Raw genomic sequence first — 23,527 nt, forward strand, 5'->3', positions numbered from 1 at the left:
TTGAAATGACAACAGAAGAATTACAATATTACATAAACTTTAGTTGATAGGGCAGCAGCAGGGTTTACGGGGATTGACTCCACAATTTTGAAAGAGGTTCTACAGTGGGTGAAATGCTATCGCACAGCATCGCATGCCACAGACAGATCGTTCACGAAGGGAAGAGTCACTTGATGTGGCCAACTTTGTTGTTGTCTAATTCATATAAACTACCACAGCCACCCCCACCTCCAGCAGCCACCACCCTGATGGGTCCGCAGCCACCAACATCGACGCAAGGCCCACTAGCGAACAGATTATGACTCACTGAAGGCTCAGACGATGGCTAGCACTTTGTAGCAATAAAGTATTTTTTAATTAAGGTAGGGTACATTGCTTTTTTTAGACATAATGCTATTGCACACTTAACAGACTGCAGTAGAGTGTAAACATGACTTTTATATGCAGTGGGAAACCAAAAAAATTCATTTGACTCTCTTTTTCTCCACATTTGTTTCGCGGCGGTGGTCTGACACCAAACCTGCAAAATATCTCCAACGTATGCCTGTACACTAATGCATATGGTGTCGCACCTCTTGCCCTGACCACCCCAGGCTTCCAGCAGATCCCCGGGCGTGGAGGCCGGGGCACAGGGCTAGAAGCCTGATGGGGGCCTCAAAATTGAAATGGCCAGACAGGCTGGCAGGGCTGGGCTACCTGAGGCAGAAAGGTAAAAGTCTCTCTGAATCGGGTGCTAAGGGTCAGCTTTCCCTGGCTGCCCAGTTAGGGTCTGTGCCCTTCGGAATGTGCCCTCCCTGCCCAGCAGTAGGCCTCCTCCTTCCCCAGCAAGAACTGCCCAGAGTTTAGGGAGGTTTTATTGACGAGAGAAAGTAGAATCCTGGGCAGGTGACAGCACCGCTCCAGGAGCCCCGCCTGTGGTCAGGCCCGTGAGGACCAACGGCCTCCTTGTGTCAGGGGCCTTGCTCACCTCCGCCATCCTGAGCTTTCCAACACCTCCTTTTCTAGCAGCCCAAAGACCCTCCACAGCCACGCTCTGGACAGACGGAGTGACAGCCTCTGGTGGGGAGCCAGAACCAGAGTTCAAGTCTGGATGGTGGGCCCAGGACCCCCTATCCTCAGCCTTCTTCTTCCTGGCATGCCAATGTCTGCCCCGGCTCGCCCCCGCCTCCCGGGATGGAACAGCAGCAGGCAGGCACAGCAGCCCCTCACCATCGAAGCCTCGGTGTCGGGGCACGGGGCAAGGGCACAGGGGCCCATCTCCTCTTTCCTGTGCCCGACTAGGGCTCAGCATAGCTGAGTGTCTGCACACCATTTCCTCCCTGAGCCTGTGCATACCTCCAATCCTCCGGCTGGAACACGCTCCTTCAGTGACTGCCTTCCCCAGCTGGCAGGGCCCACCCATGAGGTCATCACTTCTTCAGGGACCAAGAGTGGCTGGCCATCTCTTAGGGGCCACAGAAACAGAGCAGCCGATTGCCAACCTGGGGATTGTTCTTCCCCAGCCACCTGCCCAGCTCATGGTCAACTGAGCATGGGGATGCAGAACTGGCTGGAGACCGAACTTTTAGGGTCCAGTGCTTCCCACAGCTTCCCCAGCCTGGGGAGGGGAGAGGAGGGTGAGCCAGTCCTGAGCTGGGGCTAGGAGGAGCAGAGACAAAAATAACCCAGTACAGGCTCCCGCTGAGGCCAGAAATAGAGGAGTGACAAGTGCCTTGTAACACCATGGGCTAACAGCAGGAGGGGAGGCTGAGCTGAAGAGGGCCCAGCCTCACACCCAGTCCTGGCCTGGCTACGGAGCCCACACCACGTCCACTCTACATACCATACCATACTGCCCTGTGCGCACAAGCAGTGTGGGGGCCCATGGGACCATGGCTCAGGACAGGGAATCCGGAGAGATGCTAAACTTGGGTTTGGCCTTGGCCACAGCCACACTGCGCTTGCGCAGGGGACCGCGGGCCGAGGCGAGGGTCAGGGCGTCCAGCAGGCTGCGGTCCTCATCAAGCTGGCGGGCCGTGCAGAGTGGCGTGGGCACTTTGATGGTGTTGCCAAATTTGGAGTAGTCCACAGAGTAGCGGCCATCCTCCTCGGCCACGATGGGTACAAAGCGCTGGCCCCAAAGGATCTCATCGGCCAGGTAGGAGGTGCGGGCCTGGGTAGTGATGCCCGTGGTTTCCACCACGCCCTCCAGGATGACAATGATCTCCAGGTCTTGATGGTGATGCAGGTCGCTGGGTGCCAGGTCATAGAGTGGACTGTTGGCATCAATGACGTGGTAGATGATGAGAGGAGCTACCAGGAAGATGCTGTTGCCGCCCACACCGTTCTCCATGGGGATGTCCACCTGGTGTAGGGGCACCACTTCACCCTCGGGGCTGGTGGTCTTGCGCACCACCTGCATGTGGATGGTGGCGCTGATGATCATGCTCTTGCGGAGGTCACCGACGCGCAGCATGAAGCAGAGGCGGCCGTGGCGCACTGCGATGACCGCATGCTTGCTGAAGATGAGGGTCTCGGCCCGCCGATGGGCCTGGGCCGTCTTCATGAAGATGCAGCCCAGCATGATGGCATTGATCATGAGCCCCACGATGTTCTGCACAATGAGGATCAAGATGGCCAGCGGGCACTCCTCGGTCACCATGCGCCCGCCAAAGCCAATGGTCACCTGGACCTCAATGGAGAAAAGGAAGGCGGATGAAAAAGAGTGGATGCTGGTGACACAGGGCACCGCAGTGCCCTCACCGGGGGCCAGGTCACCGTGGGCGAAGGCGATGAGCCACCAGACCATGGCAAAGAGCAGCCAGCTGCACAGGAAGGACATGGTAAAGATGAGCAGTGTGTGTGGCCACTTGAGGTCCACCAGCGTGGTGAATACGTCCTGCAGGAATCGGCCCTGCTCCCGGATGTTCTTGTGCGCTACGTTGCAATTGCCGTTCTTGGACACGAAGCGGGCCCTCCGCTCCCGAGCTCGGTACCGGGGCTCTGCGGGGTCCTCGGCCAGCCGCGTGAGCACGTACTCCTCGGGGATGATGCCTTTTCGGGACAGCATGGCTGCAGCAACCACCAGGGAGAGGCTTCCCCCATGGGGGGCACCCCCCTGACCAAGACCTGGGCCTCACTGTGGGGTTCCCTGCCCCGGGACCACGCTCGGTCTGTGCCGGCCTCACTTCTGCGATGCCTCTGCGACCTGACGCATCCTCACCTCCCCTGGCCCCCCGCCCCCCGCTTCTTGAAAGCAGCCTGCCAACCTGGGCGCAGCCGCCGGGTGCCCGCGAGCCCGCTACCCCCTGCTCCCCGCCCTGCCCTCCATGTCAGCTCCCTCCCTTCCTCCGCTGACTTCCCTGGGCCTCCGCTCCGATGCCTCCTCCTCTGCCCTGGAACTTAACCCCTGGGAGCTTCCCAACTCGCCGGACCTCACACGGCGCCCCCTTCTGCTCCGGGCGCCTCCCAAACTCCAGCCCCGGCTCCGACGACCCCCAGCGGGCCGCCAGGTGTGGCCCCGCCTCTTAACCCCTGCCCCTGGCGCCCCGCGGCGGCTCGGATGCCCCGCCGGTTCCCGTCCTTTCGGTCTCCTTGGGCTCCTGCGCGCTCAGTCCCCCCCACCCAACTGCACTGCCCCAGCGCGACCCGGCCCGGCGCCCTCGCAGCCGCGGCCCCGGCCCCGCGCCCCCGCTCCCCGCCCGCCCCACGCAGGTCGCCAGTGGGCGCCGCGCCCCCGCCCCGCGCGCCGCTCCGTCCCGCCCCCCCCCCCGCCGCACCTGCTCCTGCTCCTCAAGCCGCCGCCGCCGCCGCCTCCCCGCCCCTCCCGCCGCCCGGCCGCCCCCGCCGCTCGTCCTCCCGTCCGTCCGTCCGTCCGTGCGTCCGTCCGTGCGTCCGCGGAGACCCACCTGCGCCGGCTGCGGGCAGGAGATTGAGGGCGGGGGCGCGGGAGCCGGGAGCGGCGGAGCGGGGGCCGGGGCCGCCAGGGGGAGCCCGACCCGCTCCCGAGCTGGAGGGGGCGGCGCGGGCGCGAGCCCCGCCCCCCGCGTCCACACCCGCCCCCCGCGTCCACACCCGCGCCCCCCCCCCACCCCCGCTCCAGATCCGCGGGCGGGCCTCGGGGCTGCGGGATGCGAGGCGCCCAAAGCGGTTCCCCCTGCGGCCTGGACCGCAGCCGCCGGTGGCCTGGTTCCTGCTCCCGGCTCCCCATCCCCAGCTGGGCCCGCACCCCCCTGCCGCACTGGGCTTCGCGGGGCCCCGCAGACGGAGGCCCTGGGGAGCTGCGTCACCAAGCTGCTTAGGTGGCCTAAAGGTTTCTCCACCGAATGCTCCTTCTCTTCGGGGATGCTCTTAATCCTGAGTCATGGATCCTTTGAGAGTTTGACGAAAGCCACGGACCCCCTCCCCAGAAAACAATGTGCCTTATTAGTAGGTGTAGGAGCACAGAAGCCCCGGGGTGGTGGTTGCATCTTCTTAATCATCCCACGACTATGCCCCTGTATTTTTCTTTCTTTTTTTTTTTTTTATTACGATTTTATTTGATGGAGAGTGAGAAAGAGCAAGAGAGAGCAAGCAAGAGCACAAACGGGGAGCCGCAGAAGGAGAGGAAGAAGCAGGCTCTGTGCTGATGCGGCCCGTCACAGGGCCTTAGGATCCTGACCTGAGCTGAAGGCAGACGCTTAACCGAGTAAGCCACCCAGGTGCCCCAGACCCCTGTATTTTAAAGAGAGTTTGAGGTAGGGATGCTTGTTTTACACCTGCAGCCTGGTCTCTTACACCTTAGGTAATGGGAGGCACGTGGGTCCTGTGGGGTTGTATTAGGGTTGGCTTGGGAACTGGGGGATTCAAGCTCTTGACCTGAACTTGAGTGATGCTTCTACTGCAGACGCCAGCCTACGGTGGCCCTGTGACTTGCCCTCAGGTGCGGAATCCGGGTTCTCAGGTCTCTGTTGCTGTGACAGTAATGGCCCCATTTCCTCTCTGGGGCTCAGATCTTTATGTAGCCCTGACCTATGTGTGTTCAGTTATTGGAGTAGGGATTTGAGGCAGGGCACCAAAATGGGGATGGTGGGGATACAGGCGAGAGTGGGGGCAGACTGTGATTTGCATATTGAGTGTTCCTTTCTCATACTCACCTGCAGGCAGAGTAAACACCGCTACTCAGGGTAAGTGCGAGCTTGGGCTGTATTAACAAAGATGCAGTGCCTAGCATTGGGAGGGGAGGACAGGATGATCAGAGTGGGGAGCTCAAGGAGACAGGGCTACCTTTGAGGCAACTACATCTGTCCAGCCACCAGAAAAGGAGCCTTGGAGAGCTCCCTAGGGAGTTTGGGCACCATTGCAAAAACTCCAGGGGCCCAAGGGGGATGGACTAATAATTTTATGTGGCCCAAAGTAGAGAACCAGTACAGACGCTGAGTGGAACAGAGGCAGGCTGTGATTTCACATATGGAAGAGTCAGTCCTAATAACTAGAGATGACCCATACCTTTGGAGTGTCCAGGTCAAAGTTGACAGGCCATCAGGGGTCCTATAGAGGGGTTTGGGCCAGAATGGCCTTGGGCATCCCTGCAAGACTTCAGTATGGACCTTGCTCTGCTCCTGCTACATCCCTCCGATCCCTTGGGGTGTGGTGGAGGAGAGGTGGGGGTGGGGTCAGGAATCTTCTCCCCTCCCAGGCTCTGCTCTTGGAGGCCCCTCAATGGAGAGGGTTGCTAGGCCCCCAGAAGCACCTTAGAGCTGGAAAGGCAAGACCCTGCCTCACAGGTCCTGAGGCCTCAGCTATTACCTGTTCCACCCTTTCTAGAAAGGTGAGCCCCTTACCCAAAGACCTCAGCCTCCTGCCCTGTTCCATCCTTACCTCCTCATACTCGTCTCCTCCAAATACTGCACTTGGCAGGTTCCTTTCTCACTCAAAAACCTTCTCCACTTCCCTTTTGTTCATAGGCTTATCCCAGACTCCTTGTCCTGGCATTTAAGGCTCTACGACCTTATGCCCCCACCTCCTGCCCCATGGGCCATTTTCTCTTACTCTGCCTATCCAATTCCCACCCCTCTCATGCCCAGCTTAAATCTTACCTCCCCCAGGCAGCCTGCCAGGCCTCACAGAGCTCTCAGTTCCTGATCCCCTCTGGCTCCTGTAATATCCAAAAGGTCTGTGTTGGGCCTCTCTCCAGTGACTGGTGTGTTTTCCTTACATTGCTCTGATCCCATTGCAACCAAGAGCACACAGGACGAAGACTTTTGGGTTTGCACCCCATAGCTGGGGCAGCCAGTACTGAAGTCAATGTGTGAGTGATAATAACACGATATGTAAATGAGTGTCACCATCTCTTGGCTGAGGGAGGTGTGCACTCCTATTTCACGATGCTGATAGAATCTGAGCATATCTGTTGTTTTAGTTTCCCCAGTGCTGGGCCTCAGTGTCTCCAGCCCCCACCCGGCTCATTTGTGGTATATGCACTGTGCTTCCTTCCCTCTGAGAGACCACCCTTCTCCCATTCTGAATGCCTCTACCTGGGGGACACAGATGGGGACATGAGATCCGGGCCTAGCCAGTCAGCGTTATCCCAGCCCTTTGACACACAGAGGTAGGGGTATGAAGTTGGTCTATTGGTCCACTGAGATTTGTTCCCTAGACTTTTGCTGGGACGATTGGGAAAAAACATCTCTTTTTCAGAGGAGCAGGGTATAAGCTGGAGGTGCTAGTGGCCATTTGTCATCAGACAGAGGAAGATGGAACCCAGATGTGGAAACACATCCCTGATGTCAAAAGCCTGGATCCAGCCATGCTTGAAGTAGTATAACCTCCTGGCCTTCTCCATCACACAGGGCAATAAATGCCAGTTTTTGTTTAAGCCACTTTTTTTTTTAAGGATTTTATTTATTTATTCATGAGAGGAACACAGAGAGACAGAGAGGCAGAGACACAGGCAGAGGGAGAAGCAGGCTCCATGCAGGGACCCCGATGTGGGTCTCGATCCCGGGTCTCCAGGATCATGCCCTGGGCCGAAGGCAGGCGCTAAACCACCGAGCCACCCAGGCTGCCCCAGTTTAAGCCACTTTGAGTTGGGTTCTTGTCATTTGTCATGGAAACGGCACTAATCCAGGGCACCCCACAATTTTAATCCAAGAAATAAAGTGAAATAATCTTTTGTCTAATGAGATAATCACAAAAATGCTATAACTTCTGTTATGGATTAAATTGTATCCCCTCCCCAAATCCATTTGTTAAAGCCCTAAGTTCCTATGTTGAAGCTCCCCAGTGTGACAGTATTTGGAGATACGGCCTGTGAAGAGCTCATTAGGTCCTTAGGAGAAACCAAACCCATGACACCTTGATCTTGGATTTCCAGCCTCCAGATCTGTCAGAAAACATTTTTGTTTAAGTCTCAGTGTCTGCTATTTTGTTACGGCCGCCTGAACAGACTAATACTACAACCCTTATTTCACAGAGAAGGAAACACACTGCTGCCCATGCTCACACAGCCTCAAGGTGCCTGAAGCCAGGCAGGCTGGCTCTGCAGGACCCACAGGCCACCCCGGTCCCTGCCCACCAGACCTGAGGAGGCCTCCGGTAGGAAACAACCAATCTCTTTATTTATAAGTGATTTACAGTTAGAGAGCCCAGGCAGGAGACGGGGGCAGGGTGGTCTAAGGGGCGGCACTTGGGCTCCAGCAGGTCACTTGTCTGCACGCACGAAGGAGGCGAAGACGCTGTCCTTCCGGCTGAGCAGCTTCTCTGGCTTGTCGAACTCAAGGATGGCGCCGCGCTTCAGGACAATCACCAGGTCCGCACTCAGGATGGTGTGCACACGGTGCTGGGGGGGAGGGGGGTGCTGGTCAGGGTGGGGGGGGAGGGGCAGCTGAGGGTGCCCCTCCTGCAGTCTGGAGGAAGAGGTGTGTGGATAGGAGGTCCCATCCCTGTGGCCCTTCCTGGGGTGGCTGTGACTCCAAGCCCTCTGTCCACTGGTGACACCTCTCTCCTTACCAAGTCTCAGCTCTGCCCTCACCTCTGGGCCTCAAGACTCAGAGATCGCCTCACATCCCAACCGCCAGTCCCTATAGAGAAGTAACCCCTAGGCTAGCTCACTTGGGACAGGGGCGGGCCTTGGATTCCGGAGAAAGAAGAGTTCTGAAGGAAGTTGGGGGGTAAGTCCTTCCACTCCCCCCCCCCCCCCCCCCCGCCATGTGCTGCCTGCCGTCCAGGTTCCCTGCAAGCCCTCCAGACTGCTCTGCATCGTCGTTGCTCCACGGTCTTCTCCTGATTGCCAGGCCCAGGTGAGCCCGGTGGCCAACCCTCTCTCTGGGTGTTCCCCCCACCCCAACAGGGGCCCCTTACCGCGATGGTGACCACAGTGCGGTCTGCGAAGGCCGTCATTACCACCTTCTGGAGGATGTTTTCCTGCCAAATGGGAGCAACAGCTGTTGGCTCATCTGCCTAGTGGATGTGGTCTGGTCTGGCTTTGGGGATGTGGGGCCCAGGGTTGCAGTCCAGCTCCCATGGGACCCCACTCCTAGCCCATCCCTCCTCCTTTGTCTGATCCTTGTCCCCATAGGACCAGCCAAGTTCTAGCATGCGGGGGCTGGGCTCAGCCTGCCGGGGGCTCAGCTCTGCGCGTGTAGGTGTGCTGTGAGTGTGTCTGGCTGTGCTGTGTGGCGGGTGATGGGTGTGAGGTCTCTGTGGGTCTGTGTGCAGCCTGCGTGTATGTGTGCTATAAACGTGCCCCGAGACTAGCTGGAGTCAGGGTCCCCCCCAGCCCTTTGCCTTTTCTGCTGCAGATGGCCCTTGATGGTAAAGACAACTGGAGCTTCAGGACCACTTGGTGCAAATTTCACCCTAAGAGCCCCTGAAAACCCTCTCCAAGACCCCACCCCACAGATGTGCTCAGGACTGACCGTGGCCATGTCGATGGAGGCCGTGGCTTCATCCATGATGAAGATGCTGGTCTTCCTCACGAAGGCCCGAGCCAGGCAGAACAGTTGCCTCTGGCCTTGGCTGAAATTCTCCCCACCTTCCGTGATGATGGCATCTGAGAACAGCCCCGGGCGGAGGAGCAGGGCTGAGTTAATCTGGCACTGGGAGTTTAGTAGACAGCATGGCTTAGGGCTGTTAGGAAGTGCATGGGGCAAACACACGAGCGTGTGTCATGAGGACGGGGGGGGGGGGGGGGGGGGTGCAGAGCTGGACAGCTGCCATCTGTGTCGACTACAAAGAGAAGTGCGCCCTCCGCAGGTGTGCGCCGCCGTGACCTGGGCGGTCCTGGGGGCGCGTGGGTGGGTGTGTGCACTAGTGTGTATGTGCTGCGTGTGTGTGGGCCCTGGTGGGGTGAGTCTCTGAGGCCTGGCTTGGCCTGCCCCCACCGCCCCGGGGGCCGGAGCAAATACACCAAGGGTGTCCTCTGGGGTGGGGGCAGTCTTCCCTGCACCCTCGGGGAGTGACCCGGGCCTTGATTTCCCCCGCCGTCTCCTTCCTCGGGGCAGACCTGGGCGGCAGGGGGACGGCGCGGGCAGGACTGGACATGCTGCCGCGGCAGGATGGACTTGCAAGCGCGTCTCCTGGTGACTCCTGCTGCCCCCCACGCCCTGCCCCGGGGCCCGGGGAGGAGGGAGCCCCTGAACTGACCGGTCGCATGGCCTGGGACAGTTCACTTGAGCTCCTGAGCTCCTGAAAGGGAAAACTAATGGTCCCTGGGGTCCTGCCGGGCCCTAGACTGTAAACGCTAGGGCATGGCTGTGAGCCTCCCCTCGCAGCCCCCCAGACGCCCTGGGGCACCCGCTGCAGCGGGAGTAGATACCCAGGCCTCCAGGCAGCGCCTTCACCACCAGCTTCAGCTGGGCGATCTCCAGGGCCTCCCACAGCGTGCTGTCCGAGCACTTCTTCTCCGGGTCCAGGTTAAACCTGGAGGGGGACAGGAAACCCGCTCAGGGAGAAAAGCAGGGCCTGGCAGGGGGAGCAGTGAGTAAGAACATGGCCTGGGGAGGGGTGGGTGCTGGCTGGAAGGGGGCGGCAGGTGGCAATGGGTGGAGGACGCATGCCCAGCCCGAGGGTGGTGCTACCTCCACCAGCGCCTGCCTGGGCCTCACAGGGAAGAGAAAGGCCCAAAGGCAGCACCGTGAGGGAGCAGGTCAGCCCCAGGGCTGCCCACCCAGGGAGGGGTACCCAGCTGGGCACTCTTGGCCTCACCCAGCCGCTCCTCCTTACACCCCAGCTCCAAGGGGCTGGGCCTGGGACCCAGGGGGGTGCCTGCCAGAGTGGTGGGGCTCACCGGATGGTGCCGCTGAAGAGGACGGGGTCCTGCAGGATGATAGAGAGGCGGGAGCGCAGGGTATGCAGTGGCAGTTTGGCGATGTCGATGCCGTCAATGATGATGCGCCCTGTGTGGAGACCGTGTCCCAGGTGGGCCACTAGGGAGTGGGGGAGCTGGTGGTGCTGGGGACAGGTTCAGCCTGGGAACATGGGTCCCATCGAGGATGCAGGGGTAGGCAGTGATTGCTGGGCCTCCTATGACGTCTAACCATACACCGGGACTGAGGTCCCATCTGGTGGCTCTGGGTACATGTGTTGTCACACAACTCACCCTCAAACGTGTCCACCATGCGGAAGAAGGCGAGAGAGAAGGAAGACTTCCCACTGCCTGTGCGGCCGCAGATCCCAATCTGGAGAGAGGAGGAAGCACACTGTGAGTACCTGGGGCTGGCTGGGATCTTCTGGGGTTGGCTCTGGGATTTGCAGGCATTGGAGGTCATGGCATGTCTCTTGTCCTGGCTTTCTGACCAGCTTTTTGGCCAGGGCTGCTTTCTGCAGAGGAGCCTCCGACGGGGACCCGCAAGCAAGTGCAGGGTACAGATGTCCATTTTCCTGGGCCTGGGTGTAGGTCTTGCTGTGCCTGGTATGTGGCTGCAGGGGAGGTGGGGGCACTGGTGCATACTCTGTGTGCACGGGTGTGATGGAGGGCCTGGGAGTGGCTCAGTGCGGTTGGCAGGGATGGATCTGTGAGCCCCATCTTAAACTGGAGTCATCTCTGACACCATTGCTTCCCGGCCCACAGGTGCCAACAGAAATGACAATCAGGACTAGTATAGAGATGGTGACACAGAAGGACAAGAGAGGTGGGGACAGATGGGAGGAGCCCGAGGCAGGGACAGAGGTACATCTAAAGGTCAGAGATAGTGAGGCAGACAGCCACAAAGACAGAGGGGCAGTGGGGATCCCTGGGTGGCTCAGCGGTTTAGTGCCTGCCTTTGGCCCAGGGTGTGATCCTGGAGTTCCAGGATCGAGTCCCACATCAGGCTCCCGGCATGGAGCCTGCTTCTCCCTCTGCCTGTGTCTCTGCCTCTCTCTCTGTGTCTCTCTCATGAATTAAAAAAAAAAAAAAAAGAAAGAAAGAAAGAAAAGAGGGGCAGAGACAAAGAGAAGGAGAGGGGCCTTGTCAGAGCAGAGGGGGGATGAGGAGGGAATCAATCAGATTTGGGTCAGAGTGCCAGGCAGGGGCTCCCTCCCCAGGACAAGTGTGGCCTCGCTGTCTGTCCTGAGGACTTGCTCTGAAGCTAAGGGGTGGGGGCAGTGCCCTGGGAGAGCCCCTGACCATTTGCAGGGGGGCCCTGACAAAAGCCCTCTCAACCGGGGGAGCGTGGGGTGTCCATCCTCTTGGTGAGTGAGGGCAGCAGAAGGAGCAGGGAGGAGTAGAGGAGAGGGGGGCTGAGCCTTGTCAGTGTGAGGGGCCCAGGGCCAGCCCTGGGGGAGGGGGTTCTGACCAGGTGGGAGCCTGGAGGCCCTGGGTGGGCATGAGCTGACACTGACCTTCTGTCCTGGGGAGATGAGGGCGTTGACATGCTTCAGCACTGGCTTCAGGGAGCTGTCATAGCGCACACTGAGGTTCTGGATCTGGATCTTCCCTTGGTCTGGCCAGTTCTTCGGGATGAGTGAGGGTGCTGAGGGCACACCGGGGCTCAGCCAGCCGACAGAGGCGGCAGCTGGCATCCAGGAGGGCCCCCCTTTTCCTACCACGCCCCCCATCCGGGCCTCTCACCCAGCAGCCCCTTGTAACTCTCCGCCTCGGTTTTGAGGAGCCCATGGATGCGCTTCACGGCCCCCAGCTGGATCTCCATGTCTGCCAGGTTCCTCACCATCCAGTTGAGGTAGTTGGAGACCTGTGGCGAGTCAGGGAGCACTTGATCCAAGCCCGGCCACCAGCATGGCTCTTCTTACAGCTGAAGGGCCAGGAGCCCTCAGTGCCTTCTGCTGCCTCTTCATGGGGGTGGGGGGTCCCCCTGGAGGCACAGGGGGGGTTACGATGAATGTGGATCCTTACCCAGCATCTGTCTGGGGCCCCGGCCCTGGGTTAGCTCTCCTACCCACATGGTCCCTCCTGCATCAGACTCACAGTCACTCGGGAGAAGGCCTGGAGGTGCCTCAGATTCCCCGAGTGCGGGTATCTGAGCCCTCCCCTGTCCCAGTCTGCAGCCACTCACCATTAGGGCATAGGTAAGGCCCAGGCCCACCAGGCCAGCAGAGAGCTCCCTGTGCAGGGAGTTGGAGATGGAGGTCACGGCGGCAATGAGGACCACGCAGGCACCGATGTACTCCTGGGGAGGGAGGCGAGCCAGTGTGGGCCCCCAGGGTTGAAGCCACACAGCCCCCACCCACCAAGCCCACGTCAGGCCCTTCAGGGCAGGGAGCAGCTCAGCCCAGCCACACTCCTACACGTTGTCAGACGCACAGGAGGCCTTGACGGCTGGAGCCCCAGGAGACAGCGTGTGCACGCAGCTTATGCTGCTCCCCCCGCTCCCCAGCCATCTGCGCTGGGCCTGAACGTGCGTCTCACCAGCTGGCCCACACGGGTCACAGGGCCCACTCCAGACACACGCTCCTCACAGTCAACCACACAGCTCTTCTGGCTCTCGGCGCCCACCTCAGGTACACTAGGCCCGGGGGGTGACGGGGAAGAGGGGGTGCAGCCAGACCCAAGGAGGGCCGCGGGGGGCTGGGGAAACAGGAGGGCTCGGTGCCAGCCCTGTGCGCACAGGCAAGTGGTGTTCCGTGCTCTCTTCCTGCCCTCTGGTTGTGTCCCGGGGCCCCGGAGTTGGGGGCGGGTGGCACTTGCCATGCGGACTTCTAGCCATCTGTTGGCAGCCGTGAGGAACAGGGAGGCGATGTTGTTGGAGTCCGTGTATTCGAGGAGCTTCTGCTGGAACCTAGCCTCATACCTGGAGGGAGGATGGGGAGGGTCTGAGGGTCCGCACGGTGCCCGGACTCTCCCTACTTACAGAGAAGCAGCCAGTGCATGTGCCATGTGTGACTTTATGTGTGCCATTCCTCCCTGGACTGCCCTTGGCTCCTTGCTACTTAATTCGAACTTGTCAAGACTCCCACCTCCTTCAAACTCCTGCTTTCACCCCAAGACCCGTTCTTTTCTCCAGGGCCTCCCTATTACAGTAAAGGGCACCTCTGCCCACCTGGATGCTCAGACCAGAAACCGAGGAATCATCTAGATTCACGTCTAATCCCTGTACAAGACCTCTTATGTCTACATCCAAAATAGCCCTGTGTCTGCCTGCCTCTCCTGCTTGCTGCCCACAAACTCACCTGGCCTACTGCATCAGCCTCCCCGGAGGTCCCCCTGCTGTCTCCCCACAGCCTGCTCTGCACACAGCAGCCAGCCTAATCTTTGGAAATCATAAATTGCCTTCCATCTCTCCCCTGCTTCGAATATCAATGGCTTGAGTCAGTGTGAGCTGGCTCCTGCCAACCTAGCCTCCTTCTATGCCACAAATTGCCTTGCTCACTGCCTTGTAGTCACAGAAGTTACAATAAAGTAATTTATTACTTGCCCCTTTTCAGTTTCATGACAATACCAAGGTCTTTCCCACCCCAGGGCCTTTGTACATACTGTCCCCTCTGCCCAGGAAGCTTTCTCCTCTGCTCCTCACAAGGCTGATTCCTCTCAGCCTTCAGGCTTTACCTTAAATGGTACCTCCTCAGGGTGGCCTCTCCCGGCCTATGGTTCTCCATCTCTGCAGCCTGTTTGCTTTGTAACCTCTGTTCATGTATGTTCTTTTCTCTAGCTGCTTATCTCCCTCATGAGACCATAAAGCCTGTGAGAATGGAACCCGTGGCTGTTTTGTTCGGCAGGGCATCCGTAGCACCTGGCACTGTCAATAAATACTTGCTGAACAAATGGAACCTTCCATGACCCTCTAATGTAGATGGGATCTCTCTGTATGAGGAAGGAATTCTGGAGGCTTCTTTCCTTCCCTTGTGCCCTCACCATGTTCTCCTTGTGTTACTTTGAATGAACCTGCTTCTTCTCTCTGAGCAGCCTGGGCTCCTGGCATCTCTCCCTGGCCGCCCCCCCCCCCGCCCCAACACCTGGCTGGCTTGGCCCAGTCCAGAGGAGGGGCGGAGCACTTGTTTCATGATGAGCAAAGGAAGGAATGGGAGCTGTCCTAGCATTGGTCTCAGGGGAAACAACTGGGGACTCTCAAGGCTCAAGATGAGTCTTACTGGGCATTTGCTTTTCATTCTTGGAAGGTGTTTGTTCTGCTTTGATTGTTTCTGGGTGGAGGCGCTGCGCCTGACCTCTGTGTCTGAGAAGAGGAGAGCAAAGGGAGCCTCTAAGGTGTGAGAGAGTATACGATTGCACAGCCACGGTGATGGTGTGTCTGTGGGTGAGGTGTCTGTGGGTGAGTGTGCAGCCCGAAGTCTGAAGGGTGTGACTGGGTGCATGCTGGAGCCATCTACATGCTTGTGCATGTGTATGTGACAGGAGAGCCTGAGGGGTGGGTGTGCATGAGGGTGGTGGGAGATGTGGCTTCTGAGCATTCTTACATATTGGCTGTGTGTCAGGACCGAGACTCAGTTTCCTCATTAGTAAAATGGAGACAGTAAGTTTCCACCTGGGCTGAAACACTAAGTCAAGGGCTGGGTACTCTTGAAACATCTGGGAAAAAGCAGGACCTCCGGAACACCTGGGTGGCTCAGCGGTTGAGCATCTGCCTTCAGCTTAGGGCATGATCCTGGGGTCCTGGGATCGAGTCCCACATCGGGCTCCCCACAGGGAGCCTGCTTCTCCCTCTGCTTATGTCTCACCCTCTTTCTCTGTGTCTCTCATAAATAAATAAATATATAAAATCTTAAAAAAAAAAAAAAAAAAGCAGGGCCTCCTAGAGAAACCAGACGGTCCCACAGGCCTGGGTTCCAAGCCTAGCACTGGCTCTGACCATGTGTGACCTCAGGCTGGTGACTCAGCCTTATCTGTTGAACGTGGCTGCTGAATGTATCTATGTCATGGGGCTCTTGTGAGCATTAAGTGCAATAACACACATACAGCACTTAGCACACTGCCAGGCATGTGTTAAGTGCATAATCGAGAAATGCTAGTTAGCTCTCAACAGGGCAGGCTGCTGGGCAAGAACTAATGAATTAAACACACCCAGGGATGACTAAAAAGTCCTTCATCCACATGTAAAAGTCACCCACGGTGTCAGTGCAGGGTGTGGGAGGCCTCACTGGGCGGCAGTTCCTCCGACTGACCACAGGCTGTTGCGGGTGCTGCATCCACTCAGGTCCTACTGAGAGGGTCCAGCCCTCTTGAGGAAAGTCACAATCTCTCTGCCCCAGGCCCAGCCTGAAGGCCTCTGGGACACCATGTGTGAGAGGAGCAGTGCTAAGACTGAGTAGAGGCCAGGCCCAGGAGCGTCAAGGGCCCTGGAGTCAAAGGAACTGGGGCAGTGCAGGCTTGAGACAGGAAGGGTGCCCAGAGGAGACCTTTGGGTCCTGTCAGGTTCCCAGGGGCTTCTGGAAAGAAGACAGCACAGGCTTGTACAGGGGCAGGGGCTGTCTAGGGAGCAGAGCCACGGCCAGGGCAGGCCTCTGCTTTGCTTTACTCAGACAAGGCCCCTAAGAGCATTTTCACTGGCACAGATGTCCCCAGGGAGTGAATGGGGCCACAGTGTTGCTCCAGGGGCCTGGGCACCTCTCCTAGAGCTTTGGGGCTTGGAGGGAGGATTCGCAAGCCTTCCTGGATCCTCTTGGCTGGTCCTTGAGCCCTAGGGTTACTCCTGGACACAGGACTGGGTGTCGCATGGTTACTGTCACATCCCGCATAGCTGTGCCATCCTAAAAATAACCTGGAATCACTCTCTGGGTAAGGTTTAGAGACCAGAGGCCCAACTCTCTGAGTCAGGGATCTCTGGCCTGTTTGGCCGGAGGAGGGATCAGACATCAGACAGAAGCTGGGGCAGGGAGCAATAGCCCCCCCGCCCCCGCCCCGCCCAGGCAGCCTCAGACACTCCCGTCCAGCCCAACATCATGATTTAGGGTGGACTGCAGGGGCACTGGAGTTGGGGGTGGGGGCATTCCTCCAACTTGGTGAACTTTTATTTACCCTTTGATGCTAGCTCTCATAGCATCTCCTCCATGAAGCCTTCCGTGAATGCCTCCCTTCTATGGTCCCACAGTCTGTATTCTGAAGGCCTGTCACATGGGGTTCTCCAGGGCTACTCAAAGCCTGGGTTGTAAATCCTTCCAAGGCAGGGGCTCATCTGACTCATCTCTGTTTTTTTAGTGCCTGGCATGAATGCTTATCGAATGAATGGGCAGGTTCAAGTCTGGGCTTTATAGGACCTTAGCCAGATAGGTTACACAGTCTCTCTGAGCCTCAATTTCCTTATTTGGAAAATGGGAATAATCTTGCTGAGTGCCTTGGACTGAAGTGCAGAATGAATGAGATTGGCATGTAAAGCACTTAGCACAGTGTTTGAGTCCCTGGAGATTCCCAATAAAAGATGGGCTCAGGGCTGGCCCACAAGATGTAAAAGCCTTTCTAGCATTTGATATGTGAGGCTATGTTGCAGCCCTATTTCTTTGCATGCCCTTCCTTACTTCACAAAGGCTCTGGACTTGGCTGCAGGGCTGCGATTTTCCTCTCTGGATCATACAGTGGAGCCCACTGGACCCGACCCCTCTGGGCTTTGGGGCCTGAGGAGGGGTTGAGAGACCTGTGTCCTGGGCCTCCCTAAGCCGAGCCCTGACAACTGAGTCACAGGACCTGTGGCCCTGGCCCCACTCCCACCCACCCCCACCTCGGGGTAGATCTGGTACCTGAAGGCCCGGATGGTGGTGAGACCTTCTACAGTTTCAGCAAAATGGGAGAGCAGAGGGAGCTGGGTGGTATCATCCAGCTGCTGCAGGTCCCTGTGCAAGGGAGCAGAGCAGAAGGGTAAGAGGGCAGGCTTGGGGCTCTGCCTGGGTCTGAACCCCAGCTTCCCCCCCAAACACTGTGTGGGCAAATGGCTTCCCCTGTCTGAGTCTTGGCATCTCCCTGTGGGCAGACCACGGTACCATCCCCCCACCCCGTGTGTCTGTCCCTCAGCGTGCCGGTGCCGTCACTGTCATCTGGGGCCCTGTCCTCCTCCCCCAGGTGTCTGTCCCTCACTCTGCAGCACAGCTAGGCAGGCACTGGGGGTTCCCTTCCACAGGTCAGCAGCCTGCCCCTGCACACAGCTGGAGAGAGGACCTGAGACACGAAGGGCGCCCAGAGGAGACCTTCGGGTCGTGCCAGCCTCCAAGGGCTTTCAGTCGCCTCCCCAGGAGCCACAGTTGATTTAGGCACATCACAGGCCAGTATCTAAAAAGCTCCTCAAGGGGCAGCCCCGGTGGCGCAGCGGTTTGGTGCCGCCTGCAGCCTGGGGTGTGATCCTGGAGACCTGGGATCAAGTCCCACATCGGGCTCCCTGCATGGAGCCTGCTTCTCCCTCTGCCTGTGTCTCTGCCTCTCTCTCTGTGTCTATGAATAAATAAATAAAATCTTAAAAAAAAAAAAAATAAAGAGCTCCTCGAGGGGCAAAGGCCAGAGGTTTCCACGGCAACAGAAGGGCTCCTGCTCCCCCCAGCTGCACAGTGACAAGCACATCAGTGTGTGTGGGGGTGCAAGGCCGGAAGCAGCTTTCCTGAACAGACTGTCCCCAGGGCAGAGAGGATGCCAGGGGAACAGGGTGGTTTCTCTGGCAGGAGAAATGAACTTTGTAAAACAGCTTGTACAGTGTTTAAAAAGCCACAGTGATTGTGAACATCAACATGCTCCTCGCGGGTGCCAGGAGATCCTACTCTACCCAGTACTCGGGCAAGGTAGTCATGGTCAAAATGCATCTAAATGTAATTGTTTTTATTGATAATCAGCATTCTGACTCTAGTTACTAATCAACCTTGTGCACTTGGGAAAGGTACTTAACCTTTTGATTATAACCTACAGTAAGAAATACATTTTTATGTTATAAGTCCATGCGCGCGCCCACACACCCACCCTTCTCCACGACCCAAAGGTTTCATGAAGCAAAACTCACTGTTTCTATGTTCATACCATCTGATATTTCCTGTTCACTTTCATTTTTAAAAAACAGGCTGGCTGCGGCCTGTAATACTGATTTCGTGACCCCGCTGATAGGTTGCAATTGGCAATTCGATAAACACGGGGTCTAGAGAGTCTTTCAGATTTTCCCTAGAATTATTTGAATCTATGAGTTTTCACAGAGTCACTCCCAGAAAGAACTTCTAGAGAACGTTCTTAGGAAATTCTGAGTCGGAAAGAAGCCCGTGTGGCTCCCGAGGCTCTGGAGGGCGAATGTGATGAATGTGGAAGGCTCCCTCAGGTCAAGGCCTCGGGGCCTGCTCGGGCCCCCTCGGCTGGGAGGTACGGTTGCCATAGCAGCCCTCCCATCAGGTGCCCTGGACTTCGTGCATCCGCAATCAGAGCGGTCACTGGACTCCAATCCCCCCTGAGAAGCATTTTAGCAAAATGAATGAAGGGCATGAATGTGATCGTACACCCAACCTGGCAGTTCCACTCCTGATCATCTCGCCTAAGGAAATAATTCAGATGTTACCGGCAGTGTGTGTGTGTGTGTGTGTGCACACGCGTGTGTGCCAGCAGATGGTTACATCAGGGTGGTGGAAAATGAGTCTCTCTTTTTCCTTCATTTCTACTTTCCGTTTCAGGGGGATTGTGACTCTACTACTTTTTGATAATTACCCTGTCAATGAGTACCGAACTACCCATGGCAAAGCACCTCCCATCCCTCATCCCCCTGAGGCTGGCAAAGGCTGCCGTCACCTGGATGCCACCCGGAAATACTTCTGGATGAAGTAGCACACCACGGCCAGGGGCAAGAGGGCCACGAGGAACACAGGCGTGACATAGGAGATGACAGCCAGGGCTGAGACACAGAGCAGGGTGGAGCGGCTCAGGCATTCCAGCGTGGATGGGATGTGCTGACGGAGGGAGGGGGAGAGAAGGAGGTGAGTTTTGGTGTTTATCCTCAGGGTGTTACCCCTGCCATGTTTTGCTCTCTCACATTATTACAGGCACACGTCTTATCGCTCCAGCTACCCCGTAGGCTCCCTGAGAGCAGGAGTCAGGACTTTGTTTCCTCGCCATCTAGTACGGTGGTAAATGAAGAACACAAGCTGAATCGAAATGCATGTTCTTCACAAAATCAGTCACCTTGGTTCAGAATATGCTGGAACCCTACTGGAGTGAGCCAGGGGGTATTGGATGAAAGCCAAAGGGATGTGGTTGCCCTCACTCAGCCTTATCTTGCTGGTTTCACAGGGGAAGCCCCAGGCCCAGAGGCAGCATTTTAATCAGATTGGGGCCCACTAGGTTCCTCCCACAGGGCTCTGATCACTAGGTGTGGGGCGGGGGGGCAGCACCAGAGAGGAAAAGCTCGGGGGCCTGGCCTCTCTCTGAACTGGGGAAATGGGTCACAGTGCTGTGTACCTGGTCGATGGTGTTACAGTCAGCTGAAAATCTATTCAGGATGCTTCCAAGGGGCGTGGTCTCAAAAAACCTAAGATGCAACCAGAAGAACGGTTACTCATCTGTTTATCTGTTCATCTGTTTATCTTGATTATCTTCCTGTTTATTGAATGAGGGTACTTATTTCTTTGATTTTAGTGTCTCTGGAGTCATCCCCGTGTCTAGCTTCCTACGGGTGGTTGCCTTTGCAAGTCTGTAGATATCTGGTCTGTGTCCCTGAGAATTCCTGCAGCTGCCCAAAGGGGTGCTGGCCCCTCACTAACCTCTCTGGCTCTCCAGCCCACATGTGACCATGGCCACCTTCCTCAGCTGCTTGCTCAGCCTGACTCACTCAGCAGCTGTCCTGAGGACACAGAGTCTTCTCCAGAGGGACGATCTGCCAGGGGGAACGGGGCTCTGGGGACAGCCCGTCAGCTGGTTGACCCTGTGAGGCTACTCTGGCTGTGATCCAGGACGGGCCCAACCCTAACCAGAGAGTTTCAGAAGCACAGATCTGGGACAAATAGAGGGTAAGTTACCCTTGAGGTCATGTCTGTGGGCCACAGAGAGCTCATGAGACTGAAAAGCAAAGGCGTAGTCAGATGGTGAGGCCTGGCACCGACAAGAGGCCAGTAACCTGTTTGCCTGTCGAGCTTTAAAGCTGAGTCAGCCAGTTGGTTGGGCAGGGACCATCTTAAACTAACTCTTTCACACCAAGGGGCCTTTGGGATTTGTGTCCATCCCATTCCAGGAGATCAAAACATGTCCCTGTGTCTCCAGTGTCAGAACCTGCAGGCTGGCTGAGGGGGGAAGGGGAGAGCCGAATCTGTGGGTGGAGATGGGCAGATGGTACCTGCCTGGGGAAGGGAAACTGAGATCTACGTGGAGCCTGCAGACGCTCACTTTGAAGGGCTGCTGTGACAATTAGATGAGCTGATCACGGAGACTCCTAGCACTGTGTGTGGCTGAGTAAATGCTGGTTCTCCTCTGCTTTCTGCCCCGAGGAGAGCACTTGGCACACACCGCGTCTCGGGGCCACACGCCCCGCGCCCCGCAGCCTGTGACAGAGGTTGCAGAGCTCCACTTTATAGATGGGAGAGCCGAGGCCCAGAGAACAGGGACTTGCCCTCAGCCCAGGCTGCCTGGGGGAGAGGGGTACCTCATGGGAGCCAGGATGATCCGGTTCAGCAGGCTGCGGTGCAAGCTTTTGGCCACCTTTAGCCCTGTCCACTCCACGGTGACCGACGTGACAAGGCACAACACAATGCCCAGGCTGCACAGCACCGTGAACACCATGGCGTAGACAGTCTGGTCGAGGGAGCACTCCTGGGCCGGGCAGAGAAGGAGGCGGGCTCCTGGGGGTGTCCCCGGCCCAGGCCTCCCCTCCCTGACCCCTGCCCCGGGGCCGCCGGCCACACCTGGCTGAGGGAGCAGTTCCTGGCCGCGGGGCTCAGGGTCAGGGCGCTGTCGGTCCACTTGGCCAGCCAGTAGTCAATGGCCACCAGGACCATGTGCTTGAGCAGCTGGGAGAAGACGAGCAGCGACAGGAGCAGGATGCCGGCGGACGACAAATACTTGGCACAGGCTCGCCACGGGATCTTGGCTCGCTGGTGCAGCACCGAGGACAGGTTGTCCTCCTCCTCGCTCTCGGCGGCCTCCTCTGCAGGCGCAAGAACCCCCCGTGGCTTCACACTGTGCACCCCTCTGAGGGCGAACGGGGGGCACGTTATCCCTACTTACAGATGGGGAAGCTGAGGCACACAGAGGGGAAGGGCTCGAATGGAAGTCACACTACCCCACCACCTTCCCTGAACCCCAAGCCTTGGCCGCCTGCCCCCCATGGTCAAGCAGAGCTCAGGCCACGATTTCACTGCCCATCCCACTGCCTGTACCTTCCTCCTCTTCCTCATCCTGCAGGAGGCCGTCTCTTGAGGACATGGCCCGGGGCAGGCCCTGAGGTGGCTCTGTGGCTTTTCTCTCCACAACAGTCTCCTGAAAGACAGATACATCCTCAGAGGGTGCAGGGGGAGAAAGAGAGTGTGGGGGGCGGCAGTGACCAGTGTCGGGTTTCCAGGTTGCCACCTCTGGGGGAGGGTCTGAGTGGACCACAAGTTTGTCTTACCAGAATTTTTTTTTTAAGGATTTTGTTTATTTATTCATGAGAGACACACACACACACACACACACACACACACACACACACACACACACGAGAGACAGGCAGAGGGAGAAGCCGGCTCCATGCAGGGAGCCCGACGTGGGACTCGATCCCGGGTCTCCAGGATCAGGCCCTGGGCTGAAGGCGGCACTAAACCGCCGAGCCACCCGGGCTGCCCGTCTTACCAGAATTTCCTCCTTCCCGTTTATCAGCTAACAATAGCCTACTCTTCCAGTGGGAGTAGGGACCCTCGATGCTGGGTCGCTGCGACTCAGGTGGGCTGATCATTCTCTCAGGCTCCAGGGCTGAGACCCAGCACCAGCCAATCTCACGCTCCCCATCCCTGGCCCCAGGGCCACTCAGGGTGGGCATGTGACCAAAGTGGACGAAGGACAGTTAGCTTGGGATGTCCGCTGCCTGTCATGAGACAGGCAGTCTCTTGCTGGTGGAGGTGTCGAGCCAGGACAATGTGAGCTCCAGGCTGCTGACAGCTCTTTCTGCCACCAGGAGAATGAGGCCAGGCTGAGGGGAGCGGAGCCACGGGAGGGCGCGGTACAGGTTCCCCGTGAGTGTTTAACTACCTGGATCCAGCTCTACCTGAAGCTGATGCCTTTTCCTTCCATGAAGCTTTATAACTAAATGGTTTCTGACTATTTCAGGATAAGGGGAAGGTGTCCACTGATTCTGCCCTGAGTAGCTGGCACAGGTCCTGGCTCTCCTCCGACAGGGAGGTTCATGCTCAGCCCCCACATCTGTCCTTCAGGGGTTTTCTTAGGGCAATGAGGGCTAGGAAGACCTCTGTGTGTTCAGTTCTAACAGAACCGTCCTCTCAGAGGCTGGCTGCCTGGCCCTTAGGACACACTCACCTTCTCCAGCTCTTGGTCCTGCCGATTCATGAGGGTCTTCCAGTGCTCAAAGAGCTGGCACTCAGACCTCTGGAAGTCCTTGAGCGTGCCCTCCCTCTGGATGGTGCCATCCTTCATCGCGATGATCTGGGAAGGGAGAGACAGACCCTGCTGATGGGAAAGGGTGGTGGCAGCCACACCACCCCTCCCCAAGGAGTCTGAGATGGACCTGCACCCATCCCCTCCCCCCATACACCTGGCCCCTGGCTCTCCCACTGCTGCGAGCCGGGACTGACAGCCTACCCTCCCTCACCGATGCACTGTCAGGATTTAGAGTTCGGTACTTCTGGGGGTGTAATTCTCAGTGGTTGCCCCATGGATGCTAAGGGGGTTTGCAGAGCAAATGAGTATACCCTGGTCAGGCTGTCGGATTCCTTGCCGGGATTCTGTCAGGGGCAGCTGTTTTCACACACTTAACAGCTAAATGCACGCTACCTTCAGCTCCTCCTGACCGCAGGTCTGGTAGTTCCCACCAGTGGTTGACAAAGTACCTATTGGTCTAAGTGTGTGGGGCCTTGCCTCTTTGAAATCAAAAAAACTGATTTTATTTGAAACACTCAGTGTTTCGCACTCCTAGACACTCGTCATTAATTCAGAGCCCTGTCCCCGCTCCTTTCCCCCCACCCAGCCCACACTGGGGTGTAGGGAAGGATGCCTGGGAGCCTTGATCACTGACATTTCAAGTCAGTC

General features: G+C 57.6%; 2 protein-coding genes and 1 long non-coding RNA gene across 11 annotated transcripts in view; 1 reads left to right on the top strand and 2 right to left on the bottom strand.

Moving 5' to 3' along the window:
- Positions 1-332: 332 nt before the first annotated feature.
- On the bottom strand, positions 333-3,972 carry KCNJ11 (potassium inwardly rectifying channel subfamily J member 11). The gene is made up of 2 exons (XM_025459649.3): positions 3,888-3,972; positions 333-3,033 (listed from the first exon to the last, which is right to left on the bottom strand). Exon 2 carries the CDS (start codon positions 2,819-2,821, stop codon positions 1,877-1,879), a length of 945 nt encoding a protein of 314 aa, XP_025315434.3. The 5' UTR covers positions 2,822-3,033; positions 3,888-3,972; the 3' UTR covers positions 333-1,876.
- A 3,583-nt stretch (positions 3,973-7,555) lies between these two features.
- The window catches only part of ABCC8 (ATP binding cassette subfamily C member 8), a 75,937-nt gene continuing 59,965 nt past the window's right edge, over positions 7,556-23,527 (bottom strand). For 8 of the 9 annotated variants that reach the window (XM_025459657.3, XM_025459656.3, XM_025459652.3 and 5 more), the window contains 17 exons: positions 22,799-22,924; positions 21,667-21,766; positions 21,193-21,434; positions 20,934-21,100; positions 19,757-19,826; positions 19,091-19,248; positions 17,083-17,175; positions 13,085-13,187; positions 12,453-12,566; positions 12,011-12,131; positions 11,782-11,912; positions 10,559-10,637; positions 10,247-10,355; positions 9,776-9,879; positions 8,877-9,010; positions 8,320-8,382; positions 7,556-7,798 (listed from right to left, as the gene is read on the bottom strand). In XM_025459657.3, coding sequence (XP_025315442.3) covers positions 7,661-7,798; positions 8,320-8,382; positions 8,877-9,010; positions 9,776-9,879; positions 10,247-10,355; positions 10,559-10,637; positions 11,782-11,912; positions 12,011-12,131; positions 12,453-12,566; positions 13,085-13,187; positions 17,083-17,175; positions 19,091-19,248; positions 19,757-19,826; positions 20,934-21,100; positions 21,193-21,434; positions 21,667-21,766; positions 22,799-22,924 — 2,052 coding nt within the window. In that variant the 3' untranslated portion in view covers positions 7,556-7,660. Of the gene's footprint in view, positions 7,799-8,319; positions 8,383-8,876; positions 9,011-9,775; positions 9,880-10,246; positions 10,356-10,558; positions 10,638-11,781; positions 11,913-12,010; positions 12,252-12,452; positions 12,567-13,084; positions 13,188-17,082; positions 17,176-19,090; positions 19,249-19,756; positions 19,827-20,933; positions 21,101-21,192; positions 21,435-21,666; positions 21,767-22,798; positions 22,925-23,527 lie in introns of those variants that run through there. The other variant, XM_049098848.1, reaches the window with a different exon arrangement.
- On the top strand, positions 9,868-13,810 carry LOC118351779 (uncharacterized). Its single transcript, XR_007404609.1, has 3 exons — positions 9,868-10,660; positions 10,759-12,897; positions 13,401-13,810. It is a non-coding gene; the product is annotated as an uncharacterized LOC118351779 (long non-coding RNA).

The sequence above is a fragment of the Canis lupus genome, chromosome 21, assembly GCF_003254725.2.
Source record: "Canis lupus dingo isolate Sandy chromosome 21, ASM325472v2, whole genome shotgun sequence".
NCBI classification, from domain to species: Eukaryota; Metazoa; Chordata; class Mammalia; order Carnivora; family Canidae; genus Canis; species Canis lupus.

What these genes read in the sequence shown, in the direction of transcription:
- KCNJ11 (XM_025459649.3), bottom strand. Translation starts at nt 2,821, where the DNA reads ATGTCCTTCCTGTGCAGCTGGCTGCTCTTTGCCATGGTCTGGTGGCTC.